This window comes from Meles meles, chromosome 17 (assembly GCF_922984935.1).
Source record: "Meles meles chromosome 17, mMelMel3.1 paternal haplotype, whole genome shotgun sequence".
Classification (NCBI taxonomy): Eukaryota; Metazoa; Chordata; class Mammalia; order Carnivora; family Mustelidae; genus Meles; species Meles meles.
The window spans coordinates 2881635-2903727 of NC_060082.1; the positions used below are offsets into that span (position 1 = coordinate 2881635).

Genomic DNA, 22093 nt, shown 5'->3' on the forward strand with positions numbered 1-22093 from the left:
CCTGTGCCTACAGCACGGACGTGACACAAGGGATGCCTGTACAGCCAGCGCCCAGACCGCCTTCCTTTGACTTTCCGTGTCTCTACCCCATTTTGGTATTTCCGGGGGAAATTTTCTGACCTTCCAGGTTACTCCCCGGTTCCTCCGTATTAAACCATGTGTGAACTTTCCACCTGCTGGTTACTTATCCTGACTTTCATAATTTCCATGTTTATGGTCTTGACTTGGCTATTCTTTTTTTTTTTTTTTTAAAGATTTATTTATTTGACAGATAGAGATTACAAGTAGGCAGAGAGAGAGAGAGGAGGAAGCAGGCTCCCAGCCAAGCAGAGAGCCCGATGCAGGGCTCGATCCCAGGACCCCGGGATCATGACCTGAGCTGAAGGCAGAGGCTTTAACCCACTGAGCCACCCAGGCACCCCTTGACTTGGCTATTCTTAAGCTGCGCACGGTTTGCTGTGTTCAGGTGGTATGGAGGGGAGGACACCCACCATGTCCTTCCCCGCTCACCCACCCCCGGCGCGTGTCTCTGTGCTTCTGCCGTGGTCATTGTTCTGTCCCAAGCACGTCTCTGTCCCTCTCTGTGATGGTCACAGCCTTTGCGCTGTGGGAGGAGGTGGGAGACGGGAATTCTCAGGGGCCCAGCAGCTCACCTCAACCTGCTGTTAAATATGGGGCCCACAACAGCTGGGTTCCTGTGGAGCCCAAACCCTGCTGGCGGGACAAGGGCCCCGGAGGGTCCAGCAGGGAACCCCTTCCGAGCAATGCTGGGGGCAAAGGTCTCATCCAGAGAGCACTCCACCCTCCATCTGCCTCTTCGTCTCTGACAACTCCTGCTTCCTTGCATCCTGTGTCCCATACTTAGGACAGGTCATGTAAGGTTCTGATAGGCACCCACCTTCCCGTTGTTTATGGATTTCCAAGGTGCAGAATATACGGAACAGCCTGAAGCCGTCTTGTCCACAAATGGAAAGTTTTTAATGGGGAAAAAAACCCCCAAATGTTAGTGAAACAAAGAGATGTGTGAGCTCGAGCCAGGCCAGAGAGCACTGGTGATGAGTCCCTGAGAGAAAGGGTCAATAACCAGAGAGCTTCAGACAGCCGACTGGCATCTGTCCAAGCCACAGATGCCACATGCCAGCAGCGTCCTGGGGCCCGCACAGGGAGCAGGCCTCCACCTCAGGTGTCTGGGGCGGAGTCCGTGTGTTTCCTGAACTGGCCAGAAGGACCGCATTTCTCAGAACCCCGGAGATGGAGTGGCGGGGAAACTACCGGGTCCTCGTTGCCCAGAGCAGCAGGTGCGGGGCCTAGGGGCCCAGGGCCCAGGCTCTGCTCCTCTGTGATGCCCAGGCCCCTGCCCCATCCACTCCGCCTCTCTTCCCCATCCCTGTCCTCTATGAACCTCCGGCTCTCCATGTCTCCCACAGACCGCGTCTTCCCTACTGCTCGGCGCCCCCTTCTCCACTTCACACTCACAAAGGAAGGGGAGCGTCTCGTACTGAAAAATATCCCAGTTACATCATTTACAAAGTTTCCCAAATAAACAGAACAGAAATTTATGACAAAGAGGGACTATCATTTTCCCTGATAGAAATTGAGAGGTACCATGTCTATGCACACTTGGAAACTAGGGTCTTCCCGATGACCTCTGGAGACTGGACTGGCTGTGGGCTCAGACGGCTTCTAGGCACTGGCCAGAGGTTTGGACCACACGAGAGCCCCAGGGATGCCCTCATGCCGGGTCTCTTGCCCTCTTGCTTCCCTGTCTCATTCCTCTTGTCCCGCTCCCCACATGCCTGCAGCACCCAGCACCCCTATAGCAGCATGAGGTCCTCCTCACTCTGCCTTTGGAGAAGAGACTCTCAGCAGCTGTCCCTGGGGGGGTCTTGCAATAGTCACAGGAGGCAGGAGCTAGAAGCTGCTCTTCAGGATGTTTTGTATGAAAAGAAAGCAAGGAAGCAAGAGACTCCTCTAGGGTTTGATCTGTTTGCTCGCGGAGAAGGCGGGAGCGATGGAAACTGTTGTTCTCTCCTTCACTTCTGAGTTGTGACAGTAACAGTAAGCTGAGGGACCCTCCCCACAACTACTCAGGTTCCTCGGGAGAAATCCTGCCAAGTTGTTGTCTGACTCTGAATAAAGTAATATGTTTAATCTCTCCAAACTGTAATACTACCCAAAATATTGACTTAGAAGCAAAGATATTCACTCCAACACTGTTCATCACGGTGGGTAATTGTCAAAATGATAATGATACCCAAATAAGTAATTTACAAAACAAGTTACTATGTATCCAAACATACCAAGCAAACTACAAAGATCTTTGAACATTTAATGGCATGAAAACATCAAAAGTTTTAAGAAATAAAAACAGGTTACAGTTATTATTCCTCTAAAATCACATGTTTAAAACATGAGAGCACATTCGTGGAAAATACTCTGGCTGATGGCTATTGAAATAATAACAATTATCAGAGTGATGGATGTATGAGTGAGTTAATAGTCTCTTCCACTGTCTGTATTTCTAAATTTTCTACCATGAAGATACAGTATTTTATATATTAAAACCCATGGATTTTGTGACTTCTGTCACCTCCTGGTGGTGGCCTCAGACTGCAGAATACTGGGGTCGTACACATGCATGTGAAGTGTCTGGACAAGAGGAGCGTTAAATGTCAGCTCTGAGACGGTCTGCCTCTATGGATCAGAGGGGCCACTGGCTACTTAGCCATCAGAATTATAACCATTTTGAATTATTTTTTTCTGATAAACATCAAATTTGTTGTGTATAGTTTCTAAAATATTCCAGATTATCCCTGTGTAGATTAATGACCAAACCCAAGCCCGTAGTCACCTCTGTCCTTCCCATTGGTGACCTATCTTTAGCAGGGAGTGGATTATAGAAGATATTAATCAAAGCGTTAAAAATCTGATAGTTGCATTTGATAGTCATTTTGTTGGAGATTCTCGTTACCCAACTTTTAAAACATTTTTGTACTAAGTTTGAGGCTAAGTGATAATTATGCGTATTTTATTGAATGAAAACTTATTTGGTGCTACTTAATGCCAGACATTGTTCTATGTGATTTATGAATAGTTAACAAATGGTTTTCCCCATTTAAAGATGAAGAAACTGAGGCACATGGAGGTTAAGTAGTTTGTTCAAGACTACATAATTGTGGGGGATGGGGTTGGGACCCCACCCTAGGCAGGGGTTCCCAGAGGTTATGATATTACTCCTTGCATGATTGTACCAGTGGATGTAAAATATTTAGCATTTCAAGAAGACATAAATACCCTTGTTACTTTTAAATCAATGTGAATCAATGTACAAACCAAGCATTCAAAAATGGACAAATACGGCAAGCTGGCTCAAGCTGCCATTCCTTCCCACAAACTCAACCCTAAAGTTCTCACAAGAGCAAGAGAGGATTTGTTTAAAACTTGAGATGTCTGTCTGTGCAGACAAAAGACAATGAATTCCCAGTTTGGAAGATGAAGAGAAACTCAGAAATGAATTCTGCTCACATCCCCTCAGAGCAGATGTAGATGAAGCCTTATCTCTTGTGCTCATTGCTCTTCCTCAAGTCTTTGAACTTTGAAGCAAATACCATATGATTTAACTCCTATGTGTAATTTAAGAAACAAAATAGATGAACATAGGGGAAGGGAAGGAAAAATAAAATAAGATAAAAACAGAGAGGGAGACAAACCATAAGAGACTCAGCTCTAGGAAACAAACGGAGGGCTGCTGGCAGGAAGAGTGGTGGGGGGATGGGGTAACTGGGTGATGGGCATTAAGGAGGCCACGTGATGTAATGAGCACTGGGTGTTCTATGCAGCCAATGAATCACTATACCTCTGAAACTAGTAAGACTCTATATGATAACTAAATTGAATTTAAATTAAAAATTTAAAAAAGAGAGAAAGTACCAAAGATATCCCACACAGCTTCTGGGACTCAGTAGCAGTTCAGTAAATATTGGCTAAATGGAAGAAGACATTGCGAGAGAACTTGATGAGAACCGAAACGATGACCCAGCTGGCCTTCTCAGCACTTGCAGCACATTCTGTCTGTGAGACGTCATGAAGTTTGGCATTTTTATAAACTTTTTTGTAGCCCTTAATGCTGTTCCATCCTTGTTGGGGTTCTGCCCCCCAGTTTCTCCAAGGGGTATGTCTCCTTCACATCAGAGTAGATGACATGGGAGTCCTAGAGGAGATGCACAGGTGAAAGAAAGGACTACGGTTGGTGGGGGACAAGATGGGGAAGCAACTCTCCAGGAGGCCAGCTCACCTGGTTCTCCAGAATCGTCCTTCCGGTGTTTGCTGTGGAGAAAAAAAAAATATTACTTGGACTTCATTCTCAGACAATGCTCCAGGGCACAGGATGTCAATGCTTAATGTGTGGTTTCCAGCTTCTCCTGTTCCTCTGTAAAATCCATGCCTTAATATTGTCCACTCTGCAGTCCTTTGAAAAACACCCAAGCTCTAAGCCTTCTGCCAACACTTGTTAAACAAAACCTTTCCTCTCTTTGATACAATTTCTGTAGATCATTGGCAATAGTCTGTCAGAGCTCATTCTCCTGTTATCCCTTTATGGCCTTCAGAGAAAACCACAGGTGTTCATGCACTACATAGAGGGAAATGGGACACAGAGATAAGGGATGAGAGACCTGAATCACACGACCACTTGAGGGTGTGGGGGCTGCTTCCTTCTCCCTTCGTTCCAGGTGGGCAGAGTGGAACTCAATCCCCCTCCTGCCCTTGGCAACACATCAAGCCCTGGAGGGCCTGGAGGGAACGCATGCAGTGGGCAGGACTGTGCCTTTTCAGGTTTGCTGGGCTGGTCCCCGGCAGGGAAGGAGAATGACAGGGTCATGGGCTTTCTGCAGGCTGCTGTGGTACAGCTGTAAGCAAGGCTGGCCGAGGACCCAGCTTCCGTGGTTCAGAAGAGTGCAGCTGGATGACCCTTTCCCGGGACACCTGCCAAGCTGCCAGCAGCCCCTGGCTTCAACAGAAGCATCCAGGAGTACAGAGCAAAGGACATGGCTGAAGGCTGCAGCTTTAAGGGCAGTGGGGCAGTAGCTTGGAGGTCATGACTCTGCACTTCTAAAGAACTACTGACTCAATTCTTGGAAGACTACACATCAAAGCACAAGTCTCCAGATTAGGCTGATGTGTTCCGTCATCTCTTCCACGGCGTCTCCAGACTGCAGGCCCTTTCAAAGTAGCCTGGCCCTGACCCCCCTCAATTGGGACAGTTCCTCCTGGACTTTACATACCATACTTCAGATATTCTCACTTTTTCCTGATTTGTTTTATTCCTTTGCCTTTTATCCCAGATTCTCGCTAATTGTCTATTCTCAACTGACCATCTGTTTTTGTTTTGTTTTGTTTTGTTTTGTAATTCAGCTCCTCCCTGAGAACCTGCCTGCAAATACCTCTTGCTCCCTCTTGGATCCACAGATTACATATCAATGTCAAATGACATAAGCAAGCCTCCACTGTGTGCATGGTGCCCCTTTCTTGGGAAGATGCATCTAACAAGAACCATTTTGTAGTTTCTCACCTGAGTCTTCTGGTGGCTGGATGCTCCAGACCTGGGAATAGACCACATCCACATCTACAGGGCCCACTGCAGGGAAAAGACATTGGTTCAAAGATGTCCATGGACAAGGGTTCAGACTTTATATGTGCTGTCCCAGACCCCTGCTTTGCGACTGTCCTCCCAACCCCAACATGAACGTCATTTATTGATTGAGATTGGGACTCAGGACGTCAGGGCGTGCAGACATCCTCATGTTTTTTACCTGCTTTCCTCTCCCCTCCCCGCTGCAGCCCTGGAGCCCCTTCCAGTGGGGAGACTCACCATTGACATAGTCTGGCTGCAGCTCCTCTGTGTCTGGGAGTGAGCCAGCTTGGGTGGACTCTTGAGGGTTAGCACCGGAGGCGTCTCTGAGAAAAAGCAAAGTAACTCCATGACAGTCTCCAGGGCAAGAGCGAGAACACAGAGGAGGCGGGCTGGGGAGAATGTGGGAGAAGCCAGGCAGATGTGGCACTTGGCTCGGGTGATTTGATGGCTCTTAGTCTAGCCTCTCAGGGTGTGGTCTTTTAGGTGGCATCCAGAGACAGGCCACAGAATCACAGAGTATTTTTTTAAAGGACGGCCACTCTGATCTGGCAAAAATGTTCTATTCCTCATCTTTAGCTTTTTCAAAAGTTATAAACAAGAGAACTATATTGCCTCAGCTTTAATTTTTTCTCTCATAAGGTCTCCTAGAACTTCATCTGCTTCTTTTTCATCAATTTATCTCTCTCCTTTGTATACTGTATGTATCATAAATTCTTCATAAGACAATATGTCCCCTGTGGAAATAAACTCCATTTTATGTATGTTTTCACACCTCTCAAGGTCTGACAAGAACTTACTCATACATTGTAAGTACTCCATAAATAATCTTGAATATGTGAATTAGTAAAGTAATTTAGAAATCTTGACTCCTATGCAAGACAGCACCTTGTCACATGGGCTGCCACGAGACAGCGCCTGATCCACACATGTAATGAACACAGACATGGCTGAGTGTTCCAGAAAGATCCTGTGTAACCTGTGCAAGTAGCAGGGCATGATTCACGATGGACAATCATGAAGCGAGGCGTTCTCTAGAGTTCCCATTTTGAGTAGGAAAAGTTCTCACCTGGGTGCCTGCGGGGCAGAACGTCCTCCTGAAAAGCAGAAGAAGGAACATTCGTTTTAGGGGAGACACCTTTATCTCTTGAAACGTTCCCCTGACTTAACCACATGTGGTCCTGGTGGGTATAAGAGTCAGAGTAGGGATCCACTTGCATTGTGTCCCGAGGACTCCTTATTTTCTCCAGCACCATTGGCTGGACAGTCCCACTGGTCTAACATGCCACTCCCAATGGCAAACCCCATAGGCATGGGTCACTCTTTCTGGATTTTTTAGTGCTCTTTCAATTATTGCAAAATATATGTTAACTGCTGATGACTTTACTGACCTCCTTGTTCAGGTGGAGCCTTCTCACTTTCTAAATGTTTTGGTACTGCAACCCCCACTCTAAGGCATGGTCTTGGGGTAGGTCTTGATGCTGACCTTTGTAAGACCCATTGGGATCTCCTTCACACCACCTAGCTTTACAGAGAGATGCAGAACAGGAAACACAGCAGAGCAGCTTGGACATGTCAGCTGCGTCACCAGTGGTAAAGGAGCTCTTTCCTGGTCCTTCAACTCACAGCTCAGGGAACAAATGCACATGGCTGGATCAGAGGTCACTACAAGAGACATAATCGGTCTCAAGAGTCATGCTACATTTGGGGATGTGCTCATTTGTGCTTCTCACGGAGCATCACCCTACTCAGAGCCCTTCCAGTTTAGGGACAGCTCAGCAATCATGGAGAACGTTGCCTAGTAAGACAGCCAGCTCTCCAGCTTGATCAGGGTTTTTGGATACAGTGTTAGAGAAGGAAGAACTAACTTATTTTCTTCCAGGAAAGGAAGAAGGACCTCAGGATTTTCTACCAAGCCAAAAGTCATTCCACCATAAGGCAAGAGATGGCATCTTTCAACAATATGAAATCGGTATATGTGATTCTAACACCTCCTTCTTGAGTAAATTATTTTTGAAGTGGACTTTGGTCTACTTCCAAAGCACTTTTGAACAAAAACAAAACTTGATGATATCTTGGCTCCCAAAGTAAACTTCAAAAATATTCTAAAAAATGAATATGGTATAAACGATCTTCTCTGATCGTAGTGTAACTGGAAATTCATAACAAAACTGTGAAGAAATCTGGATATATATGTAACACATACATTTTAGGGAATTAAGTCTTAAGCCACTAAATACATATGTAAGTATATAAGACAAGGGAAAGCAAATCTATTAAATGTCTAATTTGCTCTAAAGAATGAGACTAACAAGAACAGAATGCAGCCACTTAACAGAGATAAAAGCAGAAATTTCAGAATTAGAAAGCAAATGGACAGATCAAATAAATCATTCTAGCAGCTTCACTTTTTAATCAAAAGGGGGGATATTCCCTTTTCTATGCCACTCACGAATGTGAAAGGAGAAGGCACGGAAGGTAAGTGCAGGAACGGGGAACCTAGAAGAACCCTAGGACACCACTTCACTCGATTCTAAGTAAGCAAATTGGCAACCCTAGATAAAACAGACAATTTTCTAGGGAAATTCCCCAGAAGATAAAGAAACTGTGAGCAGAGTGTGGTGGTCGGTCAGGATGGAGCGTGTTCTGCTACATGAACAAACCAACCTCGGTTTGCAAGGATTTATAACAGCAAAGGTTTGTAAATTTCCCATTCGTGCTGCAGACCTGTCAAAAACCTGCTGGGACTTCTGTCACTCAGGGATGGAGTCCCTCAGGGACTGAGGCTGCTGGAAGCCATACCATCTAGAGACACTGTTAACCTTGCATGCGTTTGCATGAGCACCAGCGCACGGGAAGGACAACAGGACATCAGCATCTCACTGGTAAATGCTTCTGACAGGAAACAGTGCAAGCGGCTTCTGCCCACGTTTCACTGGCTATATCTTGCTTCAAGGAGACAGAGAAATGCAGCTGCCCATACGCCCGGAGGTAAGGGAGGGCTGGGCGTCAGTGAGCACTAGCGACACCTCTCACAAGTTTAGTGACAAGAGCAGAGACGGCAACCCCTGTCAAAGACCTGCTCCTCCCAAACCCGCCAGGCACAGCTTCCACAGGGGAGCCCCACAAAATCCTGAGAAAACAGATCATTATATTGCCATGTAAATTATTCCAGAACATGTAAGACATACAAAAAGAAGGAAAATGTTGAGCTCCCTTTGTAATGGTGAGTACAAAATCCAGAAAAGGTCACAATATCTACAAATCTGGCAAGTGTCAACATTACTATTAATGGGAAAAAAGAAATCCTTCAAAAGATTGCTAGTTTATATTAAAACTGCATCGCTAAAATTGGATTTTTATGAAGGATGCAAAGATCAGTCAATATTAGGTATTCTGGTATAATATAATTAGTTGATTTAATGCCTGAAAAAGAGAAATATAGGATTATCATCACAGACACCAATGAAGTATTAGCAAAAATTAAAAGTAGTTTCTGAGGAATTGTCTTAATAAAATAAGAATGCTGGAACTTAATTAAAAGATGTATTTTAATTAAAAGAATTGGAACTTAATTAAAAGAGGTATGTACACTACATAACAGAGAAATACTAGAAAATTTCCCTCAAAAAGAGAAACCCGACAAGCTTATCCACATAAGATACCAGAGGTCCTTGAGCATATAATTAGAAATGAAAATATAATTGGATAAAAAATGAAAAGGAGAAAATAAATTTGTTTTGCTTTGTAGATTGTTTCTATATTTGAAAGAATCAATAGTATATTGGTATGTAGATGAAAAGTGAGAGAATTCATCAGTATGGATGAATGAGAAATCACTTTGTGTTAACAAACAACCTCTCCATAGCCTCATATTTTTATCAATTAAAAACTATAATGAAAGAGAAAAAAAACAGCATCACAGTTCCTGAGTCTTGAATGGTCTGTTTAAAAAATATATCTTCCAAATGACATGGAGGACACTGGGAGATGGAGAGGAGAAGGAAGTTGAGGGAAATTGGAAGGGGAGGTGAACCATGAGAGACTATGGACTCTGAAAAACAACCTGAGGGTTTTGAAGGGGCGGGGGTGGGAGGTTGGGGGAACCAGGTGGTGGGTAATAGGGAGGGCACGTATTGCATGGAGCACTGGGTGTTGTGCAAAAACAATGAATACTGTTACGCTGAAAAAATAAATAAATAAATTTAATAAAAAAATATATATCTTCCATTGGACTTGAAAAAACTGAATTACATTTGCACTATCTGATGAGTTTCCAAAATTTCTTTCATCCTGTGCTAGCTGATAGGTCTAAGGAAGCATTTGCAAGTTTAAAAGTTTATCTTGCATTTCTGTCGTGCCCCATGCTTGTCCTGTATCTTAGAGATTAATAAATGACACTCACTGAAGAGGGGGAGATGGGGGAAACCAGGGAACAAGCAGGGGGAGGATCGTTAAGGTCATGCGGTTCTACAGGCAGGGTTGAGGCTTTGTGCCCAGGCCCGTGTGGACCCAGTCTTAGCTCTGCCTTCTAGTGGCTGTATGAACAAGGCTGCCCACTTAACTTCCCCAAGATTGTCAAACCTGGACCATAAAACACACTTAAAAATTATTTCTTATAGTTATAGATAATATGTGTAAGCTTGCCACACGCAACAGAGGCAATAATTGGTCATAGGTAACATGTCTTGGCTAGTGGAATACTAGTAGGAGTCAGAATGGGATGTCACTTAGAGGAGTCCTCAAAATTCCTAGTCCTACAAATAGAATAGAGATACAGACATGAGGAATACACAGCAGATTTGTGGGAGTGTTGGTTAGTGAAGCCGGTGCTTTGATGCTTCCAATGATGACAGAAGAAGAAATTGAACAGACCTTTCTTCTGAGAACTAGAAATATTGGACAAAATACTGGTGGAAGTCTATTTATAGGGTTGAAGAGGTGACAGGATAGAGAAGAACTATGAGGCTCCGGGAACGAGGGCTAGCTCTGGAACCACTGGTCCTGCCAGGGATTTATCAAGGCCAGACAGGGTAGCCTAGGGCTGGAGCTTCAGGATGTCTGGTGGGGTGGGGAAGCACGGACTGGAATGTGTAGAGGTTTGTGTGTGGAAATTTTTAAAATACGCAAATTCTTTGACACTGAGACCTCCATTTGGGGGTGGAGACTGGGCTCCCTCTCCTTGCATCCAGGCAAGTATCTCAGGGACCCAGTGAAACCAAGTCATCTGAAATTAGTTGGAAAAACACAATGCAGATTCACTATCACACTTACTTTTGAAAGGGAAGCCAGCATGTAACATGTTTGACTGCCCTGCAGCATCATGCCATGAAGGGTCCAGGCTACACTGAAAGGTTGTGCCTGTTTTCTAGCTGAGAGTCCCAGTCGAGGTCCCACCCTCCAGCCATCGCCAGCCACAACGTGTGCATGAAGATGTCCCATGTGGCCCATATGAGACACCCAAGAATTGAAAGAGGAGTCACTGCTCTTGCCATGAGTAACTAATAAGAAATCAATAAATATCCAAGATCTATCCAAGACCTATAAAGAACTTCTCAAACTCAACACCCCAAAAACAAATAATCAAGTCAAGAAATGGGCAGAAGACATGAACAGACACTTCTCCAAAGAAGACATACAAATTGCTAACAGACACTTGAAAAAATGTTCATTATCATTAGCCATTAGGGAAATTCAAATCAAAACTACATTGAGGTACCTCCTTAAACCAGTTAGAATTTCAAAAATTGACAAGGCAAGAAACAGTAAATGTTGGAGAGGTTGTGGAGAAAGGGGAATCTTCTTACACTATTGGTAGGAAAGCAGGTTGGTAAAACCACTTTGGAAAACAGTAGGGAGGTTCCTCAAAAAATTAACAATAGGGGGCGCCTGGGTGGCTTAGTGGATTAAGCCGCTGCCTTCAGCTCAGGTCATGATCTCAGGGTCCTGGGATCGAGCCCCACATCAGGCTCTCTGCTCCGCAGGGAGCCTGCTTCCTCCTCTCTCTCTGCCTGCCTCTCTGCCTACTTGTGATCTCTCTCTCTGTCAAAAAAAAAAAAAAATCTAAAAAAAAAATTAACAATAGAGCTACCCTACAACCTGGCAATTGCACTACTGGGTATTTATCCCAAAGACACAGATGTAGTGAAAAGAAGGTCCATCTGTACCCCAGTGTTCATAGCAGCAATGGCCACAGTCGCCAAACTGTGGAAAGAGTTTGTGGAAAGTGTTGTCAAAGATGACCTTCGACAAATGAATGGATAAGGAAGATGTGGTCCATATACTCAATGGAGTATTAATCAGCCATCAGAAAGAATGAATACCCAACATTTTCACCAACATGGACGGGACTGGAAGAGACTATGCTGAGTGAAATAAGTCAAGCAGAGAGAGTGAATTATCTTATGGTCTCACTTACTTGTGGAGCATAAGGAATAACACGGAGGACAGTAGGAAAAGGAAAAGAAAAGTGAATTGGGGGAAATTGGATGGGGAGGCGAAGCATGAGAGACTGTGGACCCTGAGAAACAAACTGAGGGTTTTAGAGGGGTGAGGGTGGGGGATGGGTGAGGCTGATGGTGGGTATTAAGGAGGTCACGTATTGCATGGAGCACTGGGTGTTATAGGCAAACAATGAATCATGGAACACTACATCAAAAGCTAACGATGTACTGTATGGTGACATAGCATAAGAAAATCAATAAACAAAGGAGAAAAGCGTACTAAATTGTTTTCCTTTCTTTAAATCCAGTTACTTATGTTTTACTCCACTGCATATAAACTGATTATGTCTATTGAAGATTATTAAATGATTTAACAATCGGACATTTTTATTTAAAAGGCAAGCATGAAGGACTGTGTTAATGGTTTTAATCTCCACACAGGGGAACATGACATATTCTAAAACGAGTAATATCTCAGCATTGCCCACTGCATGAAACCTTAGAAAATCATGAAGTGTAAAAAGAATTCATCAGATTTGGGGAGGTTTCCTCTCTTCCTTTTTTCAAATCCAATCTGTCTCAGTAATGGAAAAGTTCACAACAATGGAAGGCAATCGAAACAGACGGTAGATAACCAACCTGCTATCTTGTGGGACCAGTAATAACAGAGCAGAGCAGCAGCTATAAAACTGAGGCCACCACACAGCGTCCCGAGAACTCTGGCTGTGACGTGGTTTCTTCCGCAGTCACAGCACCCTGCAGGAAGACACAGTGCATCAGGCTTAGTGGGTCAAGTCTTGCATCCTGGAATCCTTGTGCAGTACAATGCAGGAATGGTTAATATAATTTCACATGTTATCTGAGTATGATGTGTACTTTCCGGGTGGCTGTGGAGAGAAGAGAAGCAGCCAGGCACTGAGATCACCTTCTCCAAACGCCCACACACAGTATACATCACTTGGACCTCCGCCTACCTTCCAAAAGCCCGATATGGTACCAGTGCTGACTACTGGGGCAGAGCCGTTGCTCATAACACTCCGGTATCCAGGGACCATCAACCCACCTGTGACGTTGAGTGGTACCACCTCACTGCGCTGGGCCCCCAGGCCATTGTCGGCCTCACAGGAGTAGTTTCCAGAATGTTCTGCAGTCAGAGAGAGATTGAAGGATACTCCTCCTCCGGAGGGGGCCGAAATGTTCCCCAGGGTGACATTCTCATGGTAAAACCGGTACAGGATTGGAGGAGAGCCCCTGTGGGCCTCACAGTGAAGCTCCACCACGTTCCCCACCACGGCCTGGGGCCCAGGCTCCCTGAGGGTGAGGACGGGGTGGGACACTGGACCTGAGGGAGACAGGGAGCCGGTGAAGAGGATTTGTGAGGCCATAGCAGACCCACAGACCCCCTAGACTAGGACCTCAGTGACAGGCCTGGCCCCTTGGTCATTGTGTGTCTCCAAGATTCTTAACAATGTCTTGAGTATTTGGGGAGTATCACGTCTGGGCTACTGCCTAAAGACACGGTCCCTTGTCACTATCAGCTTGTGTTTTTCTAAAGCCAGTCCAGCCCTGTTTATGTTCTCTTGCACGGAAAGAAGGATGTCCGCTGTCTAACTTGCAGGGGTGACCCACCCTCCAGTTGCCGCTGACCCCTGGCATGTGGCTCCTGGTACCGCGGCCTTGGCTCTGGGGTTTCTGTCTGGGCGGACTCAGAGTGCAACTCACTTCTCACATGGACGCTCAGCATCTGGCTCTGGACGGGGTCATGGCCGTTGTCAGCTCTGCAGTAATAGCGGCCAGCATCACCCTCCTGCACAGCTGGGACCTCCAGCTCCGCTGACAGGGAATGCTGGGTCTTCCTTCCCACACTGGTTCTTGTGGCCTCTCTGTGCCAGGAGAACGTGATGTTTCCTGTGCCTCTGGCCACAGAGCAGAGGAGGACCAGGTTCCCTCCTTCGATCACCGGGCCCCTGGGGGCCCAGATCTCTAAGCTTACGTTAGAGACGGGCACTCCTAGACAGACGAAGACAGCAGGTGAGGAGCTGGACTTGCGAGGACTCTGGAACCAGGCTGTGACTTTCTTCACGCTAACGCTTGAAGTGGGAATAAGGGCAGGGCTCATGCAATCCATTGTAAGCGCACAAAGGAAGGGAATCCAGTGATGACTCTTGAAGAATATGGGTGTTTACACTGCATGTCCCACCCCCCCATCCTGCCTAATGTCATGGGATCACTAACGAATGTGTGATGGGTCATCTGCTCCAAGGACAGGAGAACATTTCTGCGGGGAGGAGTCGCTGTGCCGAGTGGAGCCTTCTGTACCGAGTGAAGGGGTCTCTGGTAGCATCAGTCCTACCTCAGGGAAGGCACTGTTCCCACTAACAACATCAATGACAATGCCTGCATTACTCTCAGTTTCAAGGGTCCACACGAATTACAACCCTCCTCTGGCCACTTGGTTCCCATAGATCTTCTGCTTTTCTCCGATGCGTCATGTGTCTCCCGACTCTGGAGCACTGTGGTGCCTTCTAACAAACCAACTTGTGTTGCAAGCCAGCGGAGGGGGCGGAGGGGGGCAGTGGGGAGGGATGTGCAGAGCCCCTGGGGAGCCGGTGCCTTGCTGGGTGAAGTCCCAGCTCCTAAACACCAGTAGGGCAGGAAGGGATCGGTGTAGCTATGGCTGATGGATATGGCTTCAATAAAGAAGAGAAAGGTTATAAGGAGTGTTTAAAACAGAAGGAAAAAAAGCTACAAATGCTGAATTGGTGCCCATAGACAGCACACCAAGACTTAGTCACAGTTTCAGCCCATCCTGGGAACACGACCTCCTAAAAGTCAGTCTGAAATTTCCTGATCTGCACTGAAGAGGTCCTCTGTGTGATACACGATAAACAAAACAAAACAAAACAAAAAACAAAACAAAACAAAAAAAAAAACCTGGCAGTTTCCTCCTCCCCCAAAGATGTCCTGGCCTGAGGAAATCCTCTCTTTTATTTTGCTAAGAACCCCTTCCCCCACCTGGTGCCTATAAACACTTGCATTTCCTATAACTTCCCTGAGTGTCTCTCTGCCTGCTGGCTGGGATCCTGCTGACTCACGAATACCTAATAAAGTCAATCCCATCTTCACTTTCACTCCACTGGGTTCTGTTTTTTAACAGCAGCTTGTCCATTTGCTATTTTTATGAAACGCCCATTCTCTAGCTCACATCCCACTTTCCACAAGGACAGGAATTGCAAGAGAACCCAAAAGACGAGGGTCCAGGAGTGAACCTGCCCGACTCCCCACGCTGAGATCCACGGGTACTTACTCTGCACGTGAATCTGGGATTGGAGGCTCTGTTTTCTGACCGTGAGAGTTGCTGTCTCTGCCTGGCACCAGTAGGACCCTGAGTCCTCCGTCCACATGGCGGGGACCCGGAGCTCTGGGGAGCTGCTCCAGCCGGACCCCAGGGCTTTGCCCTCTCTGAAGAAGCAAAATCGGAGCTGAACGTTTGACCTCTGCGGAGAAGGCCGGGTCTCACACGTCAGGGTCACGGGGCTCCCCTCGGTGGGCCAGAAGGAGCTGACCGTGAGCACAGGGCGTGGAAACAGCTCTGGAGAGAAGGATCACAAGGGTCCTGAGCAGGAAGTTGGGTGGTTCTTGCTCAAAAGCAACCCCAGCCAATGTGAACTTCAGACCAGACAATGACCTTCACACCAGACAGGTTGCCTCGTCCGCTCCCTCCTGCGGTCTAACCGCGGGACTCTGATTCACATCTGCTGTGGGGGCAGGGGTCCCCTCCAGGGACCCGCTGGCTCTGCTCTGGTCTCATCCAGCCCGGCTCCCCCAGGAGGGAAGCTTTTACCTAGTACTTCAATCCCGACGCTTCTCGAAGATTCTGACTTCGAAATAAAGTATTTTCTGGCGGTAGCAGAACAGGAATACTGGCCACTGTCACTCAGCGCTGCACGTGGGATAGAAACCCTAGAGACTTTGTCTGGAAACTGTAACTGTTTTCCATCCTTGTAATACATGATGGTCTGGATTTTCCACCAGTCCTTTTTCTTCTGGCACATCAGATCTAGGCTGTCTCCTTCAAAGACAACAGAAGGAGCCTCGAGGGTCAGCCAGTCTGCAAGACAGGGTGGGAGGGGGCTGGATCTGCCGTTTCTGCTGGGAGCCAGATGCCTGACCCCTTCCTGTGCTCTTGGACAACGCAGTTCCTTCCCTTCAGGCAGGATGGACGTTCCAACCCCCGCCTTACCTACTTGGGGCCACCACGTCCTCTTTTTTCCTATGGGGTATCTGAGTCAGCCTGGGCTGCTGTAACAAAACACCGTAAGCCGGTGTCTTATTCACAACAGACATTTATCTCTCAGGCTTCTGGAGGCTGAAAGTCTAAGATCGAGGTGTGGGCACAGTCAGGTTCTGGTGAGGCCGCTCTTCCGGACTGAAGACGGCAGACGTCTGGTGCGTTTTCACTTTCTAGCTCTCGGGCCTCGTTTTCTAAGAGCACTGATCCCATCCTGAGGACGCCACTTCCATGACCCTTCCCAAGGGCCCCACCCCCAGCCACTATCCTCTTGGGATTAGGGTTTCAACACAGGAGTCTGGGGGTGGACACAAACATTCAGTCAATGGCAGGAATGTCAAAGTAAACCTAATTTTTCACAGGGATATGAGAGCGAACTTCCTGCTGGTTAGCCCTCTCTACTGGTGATGTCACACGGGGGACCTCGGTCCTCAGGGGACACGCTGCTTTCCCACCTCCTCAGCTCTGATCCAGCCTTTGAAGGCACTACGCTGTGCTTGAAATTCAGGGTCTTCTTCTTCTTCTTGTCTGGCCAGAGGAAACCGCCAAGGGGGCCTGGGTATCTGGTTACTGGAATAAGACCCCATACCTCAAACCTCAGGACTTCCCACCTGACTAGTTTCCAAACACGTCCCCACCCAGTCCATGAGTAATTAGTGGAAAGGAGCTTTCATTCAAAGTTCAGGTCTTAGGGGACTGACCGTAGTGAAAAGAGTCATTGCCGAAAGTAAGCGTCCTCCCCTGGGACTGCCTGTCTCCGACTCTGCCTTGTGACTGTGTATTTACAGTACCAGGCCACCCTCTGTGTCTGGGACATTTGCATTACCTTTCAGGGCTGCAGTTGAGGATTTTGACCTTGAGGTGAAGAACTAAGTTATACCCCAAACAAAAATCTCCTGCCCTGTTCGCTGGTGGCATGCGGCCGGAACTTGGATGTGTAGTGTAGGTAAGCAGAGGTCGGCCGTATAAAGGAGGGAGTGCCCCATAAAACACCCCTGCAGAACCAGAGGCAACATGTCACAGGACGCTCGTGAGATTTAGAATCATAATTTCTGGAAAACATGCTACTGACTGTTCCAGGAGGAGAACCCAGATTTGCCTGTTGGACATAAGGAGAACCATCTGGGTCATCAAAAATGAAACTGGAACGGCAGAAAAGGGGGGTTGCAGAAACAATTAGCTTATTTGAGATTTTCGCTCTCCTTCACTGATGGAGACTGGATCCCCTGGGGACTCGGTTGTGGAACTTAACAATTAAGCTGATTTTTAAACCACTAGTACAGATTTCATCCAGAACCTGGACAAATGTCCAGGGAGAAAGCTGTCAGGGAAGGGGGCAGACATTCTGTGTCATGGTTAGAGAGGCCATGGAAAAGGTGCATGACAGACAAGCTCATGGGCCCGGGGCCACAGCTGACTAGGGGAGCCTGTGGTCGGTTGCTAAGGACCTGTCATGGCCCAGCGTGTGTGCAACAGAGGAGTCCTGCTGCTGAACGGGCTCCGGGCCAGAGTTGATGCAGCGGCCCCTGGCACCCCGTCCCATTCCTCTCTTGCCATGAAAGGTGAGATGAAGGTCTGCTTTCCCAAGACAGTGCCTTGGAGCCCTAAGAACCCTTTGCCCTTGGCGGCTGGTGCTGACAGTCCTCCCTCACTCTAGCTTCAGGCCAGTCTCTCCACATACAGAATAAAGTCTTGTTTCTACACTTTCTTTGGCGAGCACAGCTTGAAGTCAAGACGAGCAAGGTGAGATTAGCTGTAGGCACACAGCGTTAGGAAGGTAGCACGGGACGACGGCATGCAGAGTTCAGCGATGCCGCGGAGCCAGGGCCAGCGGACCTCGGCCCGAGAGACCCTCGCCGGCCTGTTTGGGGACAGAAAGTGTGCCCCCCTTGCAGCGTGGCCCCAGCAGCTCTCCCGCAGCAAGGGCAGCCCAGCACATACAGCAGATGCTGCAGAAATGCTCTCTGACTCTCGCAGGGCAACGCACTGAACACCCCCCCAACCCCCGGGGCCGGAGCAACGATAACCCACCACCATCCCCACCGCACACACGCTCTTGGCCGTGTGTCTTAGAGAACAGCTGTTCTCAGAGCTGTGAAGACATTCAGCCCGACCTCATGGAGGAGATATGTTCCCAAGGCCTGGAGAACCGTCCTCCTCCAAGGGCCCAGGGGCCGGCTGCCTGGTCTACAACCCCTCTTCCAGATGCTGCAATCCCAACAGCTGGGGAGGTGACCAGGCTGTGGACTCTACCTGGGCGGGCCAGGCAGGCTGTCCTCACCCAGCCAAGGAGGCCTGTCTTGAGGCAGGTTGGGCCAGGGGAGCTGTGACACCGGGAAATCTCCACAGCCTGTACTTGTCCCTCTCTGAAGGACCTCATGGGAGCCAGGCGATGGAGAGACCAGGCCCTGGAACAACAAGGACGTAGATGACTCACCTGCCTCTTCACTGAGAGGAGCTGTGAGGAAATCAAAAATCTGAGGTTAGCCCAGAGCGTTTGCCCTTACAATTTAGACATTTCTATTACTCTGCTAAACTGCCCCCCAACTCCCCATCACCCCCTGTTCTGTTCCTCCACTCCATTATCACCGGCATGATCTCCCTCAGGCACCAGCTGGCCCCCACTCTCGTTACAGTCACAAGGCGCGTGATTCCAAAGGGAGAACCTGGGAAGCACCCATGGTTGGAACCAGATGTTCGGTGATTCTCTCATCTCCTCATCCTTTCCCTCTCCCCACCAACCTCCTGCACACCTGGGCGTCCACCACCATATCCCACGTCCCTAGGGGTTCATCAGGAAACACCCAGGTAGAGTTTGTAGGGCCAACCTTGACAGCTGGGGTTTTTTCTTGGCCCGGTTTTGTGCACGACTTAATCTTTGATGCCGAGGCATCCACAGAAGCCTGTGACCCCAGCACACTGAAGCCATCAGACCAGACAGAGAGCAGGGTCCCCTCCCCTGCTCTGAGGCTGAGGCTTCTTCGTTTTGGAGATCTTGGTGGATTTCCATAACTGACCATGTGGGCCACTTGGTTTATTCTCTTTTCAAGCTTTCAATTCCCACTCATTTGTTTTAATTCACTAGCAAAGAGTGAGCCCGTGAAGCTGTGGGCCCCCAGCCTCCACCTCAATAAGAGCAGAACCCCAGACTCCTGTGTTTCTCTCCCCACGACCTTACTGTGTGATCCTGGACGTGCTGTGTAGTTTCAAGGCTCTGTAAGTAATAAACCTTTAGCTCTCTGAAGTTTCCTGACAGTTAATACTGACGGACGTCTTGCAGTCCTGATAAGACCCACGAGGGCACGTCCTGGCACAACCTTGCTTATTGATGGCCTGAGACCAGCACAGCAGTTTTGAAAGCCGAACCCGCCTCAAACGGATTCCATTTCTCTGGCTCTATTTTATGTGAGAGTCCTTTTACTCATTAACAAATGTTGGCTGGTCTCCTGAATGTAGAGAAAGGAACCTCGTTTCCCTACAGCAGCTCCCCTCTCTTGGTAGCCCAAGGCTCAACAGGGGAGCCTGAGCGAAGGACGTCCATGCATCTCTGAACCCCATCCGGGAGAAAACTGTCTAAATAGTCTCACAGAGAACTAGCAAATGTTGAAATTATTAAAGCTGTATTTATGAGAACATATTACTCTATCAATTATCTAAGATACCAAAGCAGGACTTATAACCCAGGGGTTATACTACCCCAACCGAGGTAGTTGACCTTGACCATTAAGGACAAGGATGCGATACAGTCTGGCTTACCTAGAGCTCACTGCTGTGCCTCAGACTCTGCTCCCTGAGCTCGAAGCAGACACCCGAGCATTCCTACTGGTCCTGGGCTCTGACAAACCCTCAGGACTTTCAGGACGTGGAGACCTCCATCTGCTGCCACCTCAGTCCTAATTCAATTATCAGACTTACCAAAGATGACCAGCAATGACCACAGCAGCATGAGGACTTGGTTCAGAGATGTTCCTTCAACCACCGGCTGGGGTCTGTGTGCAGGGAATGGAAACTGCTTTTCAAAGTAAGTTTTGTACAATTAGAGAGAGAGAAAAAAAAAAAAGGAAGGGGAAGGGCTTGTCAATGTCCGGCCACGATCTTCTTTCCTATAGGTGCTGTGAGAATGAAGATGGTCCTCTAGGTGCCAGAGAACCGCCTTTGCTCCACACTGATGATGGTTAACACACACAGCTGTTCATGAGTTGGACACAGTTCTAGGTGCCTCACACTCAGGGGTTATCTGATGCCCCGAGCAAGCTTCTGGAGTCTGCACAATCCCCTTTACACAGCTGGGGAAACAGGCAGCAGGGAAGGCAAGTAATGGACCGAGATCATCATGGTCCATTTCCAGTGGGGACAACCAAGAGTCAAACTCAGGCAGCCCCATTCCACAGTCTGACCCTCAAACGCTGTCGGATCTTACTGTGATGTATAATGCTTCTCAGTGTTTGTTAGAGGGCCAGAGGTACAACCCCCAGGCTTCCTGTGTGATCTTTTCTTCAGTCTAGATCTAACCTTCTAGAACACGATGTCCCTAAGGTTCATAACAAGTGCTCTGTATCATTGGAAACATTGTCCTCTTCCGTATTTCTAATCCATGCTGCTTTTGATGGCATTCTGCCCCCAGCACAGCCATGCTCCAGAGCACACATCCCCAAATCCTGTTACCCGATTAGATGTGGTCCCTGCAAGTGTTCTGTGCCCCAGTCCACTCAGGGGCAGGCTAGACAGGCAGATACATGTGTCTGTGGCCTGACAGCACACGAAACTGTGCATCATAAAATTACTGTATTTGTAACCTGGGGACTGACTGGCAGTGAACTGAATCATAGGCTCGATGTCTTCTGTTCAGGTGAACACTTAACGTTGTCAGTCCCACACACACAGCTTTCCTTCAGGAAATGCCGACGTATATACGTGATGTCCTACGTCGTATCATCAACGCCTCGCTTAGAGTGGTGTAAAGAGAAAGTGCGAAAAATACCCCAAAAAGCAGGTTAAAAAATAAATTATGTGTCAAATAGTATACTCTCAGGCAGCCATTAAAATGATTCTGTAAAATATTTAATAGAAATGGAAGTTGTTCACGATATACTGTTATGGAAAAAGGGGCTGTTCAAAGCAATCTACCTGCCACACACCGTCCTCCCCAAAATTGCCCAATTAAAGAAAAATGTGTAGGACAATAAATACCAATGTGTTGGGGCGCCTGGGTGGCTCAGTGGTTTGAGCCACTGCCTTCGGCTCAGGTCGTGATCTCAGGGTCCTGGGATCGAGTCCCGCATTGGGCTCTCTGCTCGGCAGGGAGCCTGCTTCCCTCTCACTCTCTCTGCCTGCTTCTCTGCCTACTTGTGATCTCTCTCTGTCAAATAAATAAATAAAATCTTTAAAAAAAAAAACCAATGTGTTAGTGTGATTATATCCGACTGGTGTAATTTTTAAGAAAAAGATTTTATTTATTTATTTGACAGAGAGAGAGAGAACACAAGCAGGGGGAGTGGGAGAGGGAGAAGCAGACTCCCTGCTGAGCAGAGAGCCCGAAATGGCGCTCTATCCCTGGACCCTGGGATCATGACCTGAGCCGAAGGCAGACGCTTAACCCGCTGAGCCACCCAGGTGCCCCCTGACTAATGTAATTAAAAGTGATTTTTATTTTCCTCATTTTGCTTATCAGAGTGTTCTAGTATTCTTACAATAAACACATGCTATTTATATATTTCTAAAAGATTCATA

At 47.6% G+C, this 22093-nt stretch overlaps 1 protein-coding gene across 2 annotated transcripts; it reads right to left on the reverse strand.

Annotated features, from left to right (window-relative positions):
- Positions 1–3812: 3812 nt before the first annotated feature.
- FCRL2 (Fc receptor like 2) lies at positions 3813–20376 on the reverse strand. 2 transcript variants are annotated; one of them, XM_045982849.1, is made up of 12 exons: positions 20279–20376; positions 18801–18821; positions 15917–16183; positions 15380–15664; positions 13795–14082; positions 13136–13414; positions 12712–12828; positions 6699–6726; positions 5870–5955; positions 5570–5635; positions 4295–4326; positions 3813–4210 (listed from the first exon to the last, which is right to left on the reverse strand). In XM_045982849.1, the coding sequence occupies exons 1-12, from the start codon at positions 20307–20309 to the stop codon at positions 4121–4123; spliced, it is 1590 nt and encodes a 529-aa protein (XP_045838805.1). In that variant the 5' UTR covers positions 20310–20376; the 3' UTR covers positions 3813–4120. The 2 variants fall into 2 exon arrangements, with proteins under 2 accessions (XP_045838805.1, XP_045838806.1); XM_045982850.1 differs by lacking the exon at positions 15917–16183.
- Between the last annotated feature and the right edge of the window lie 1717 nt (positions 20377–22093).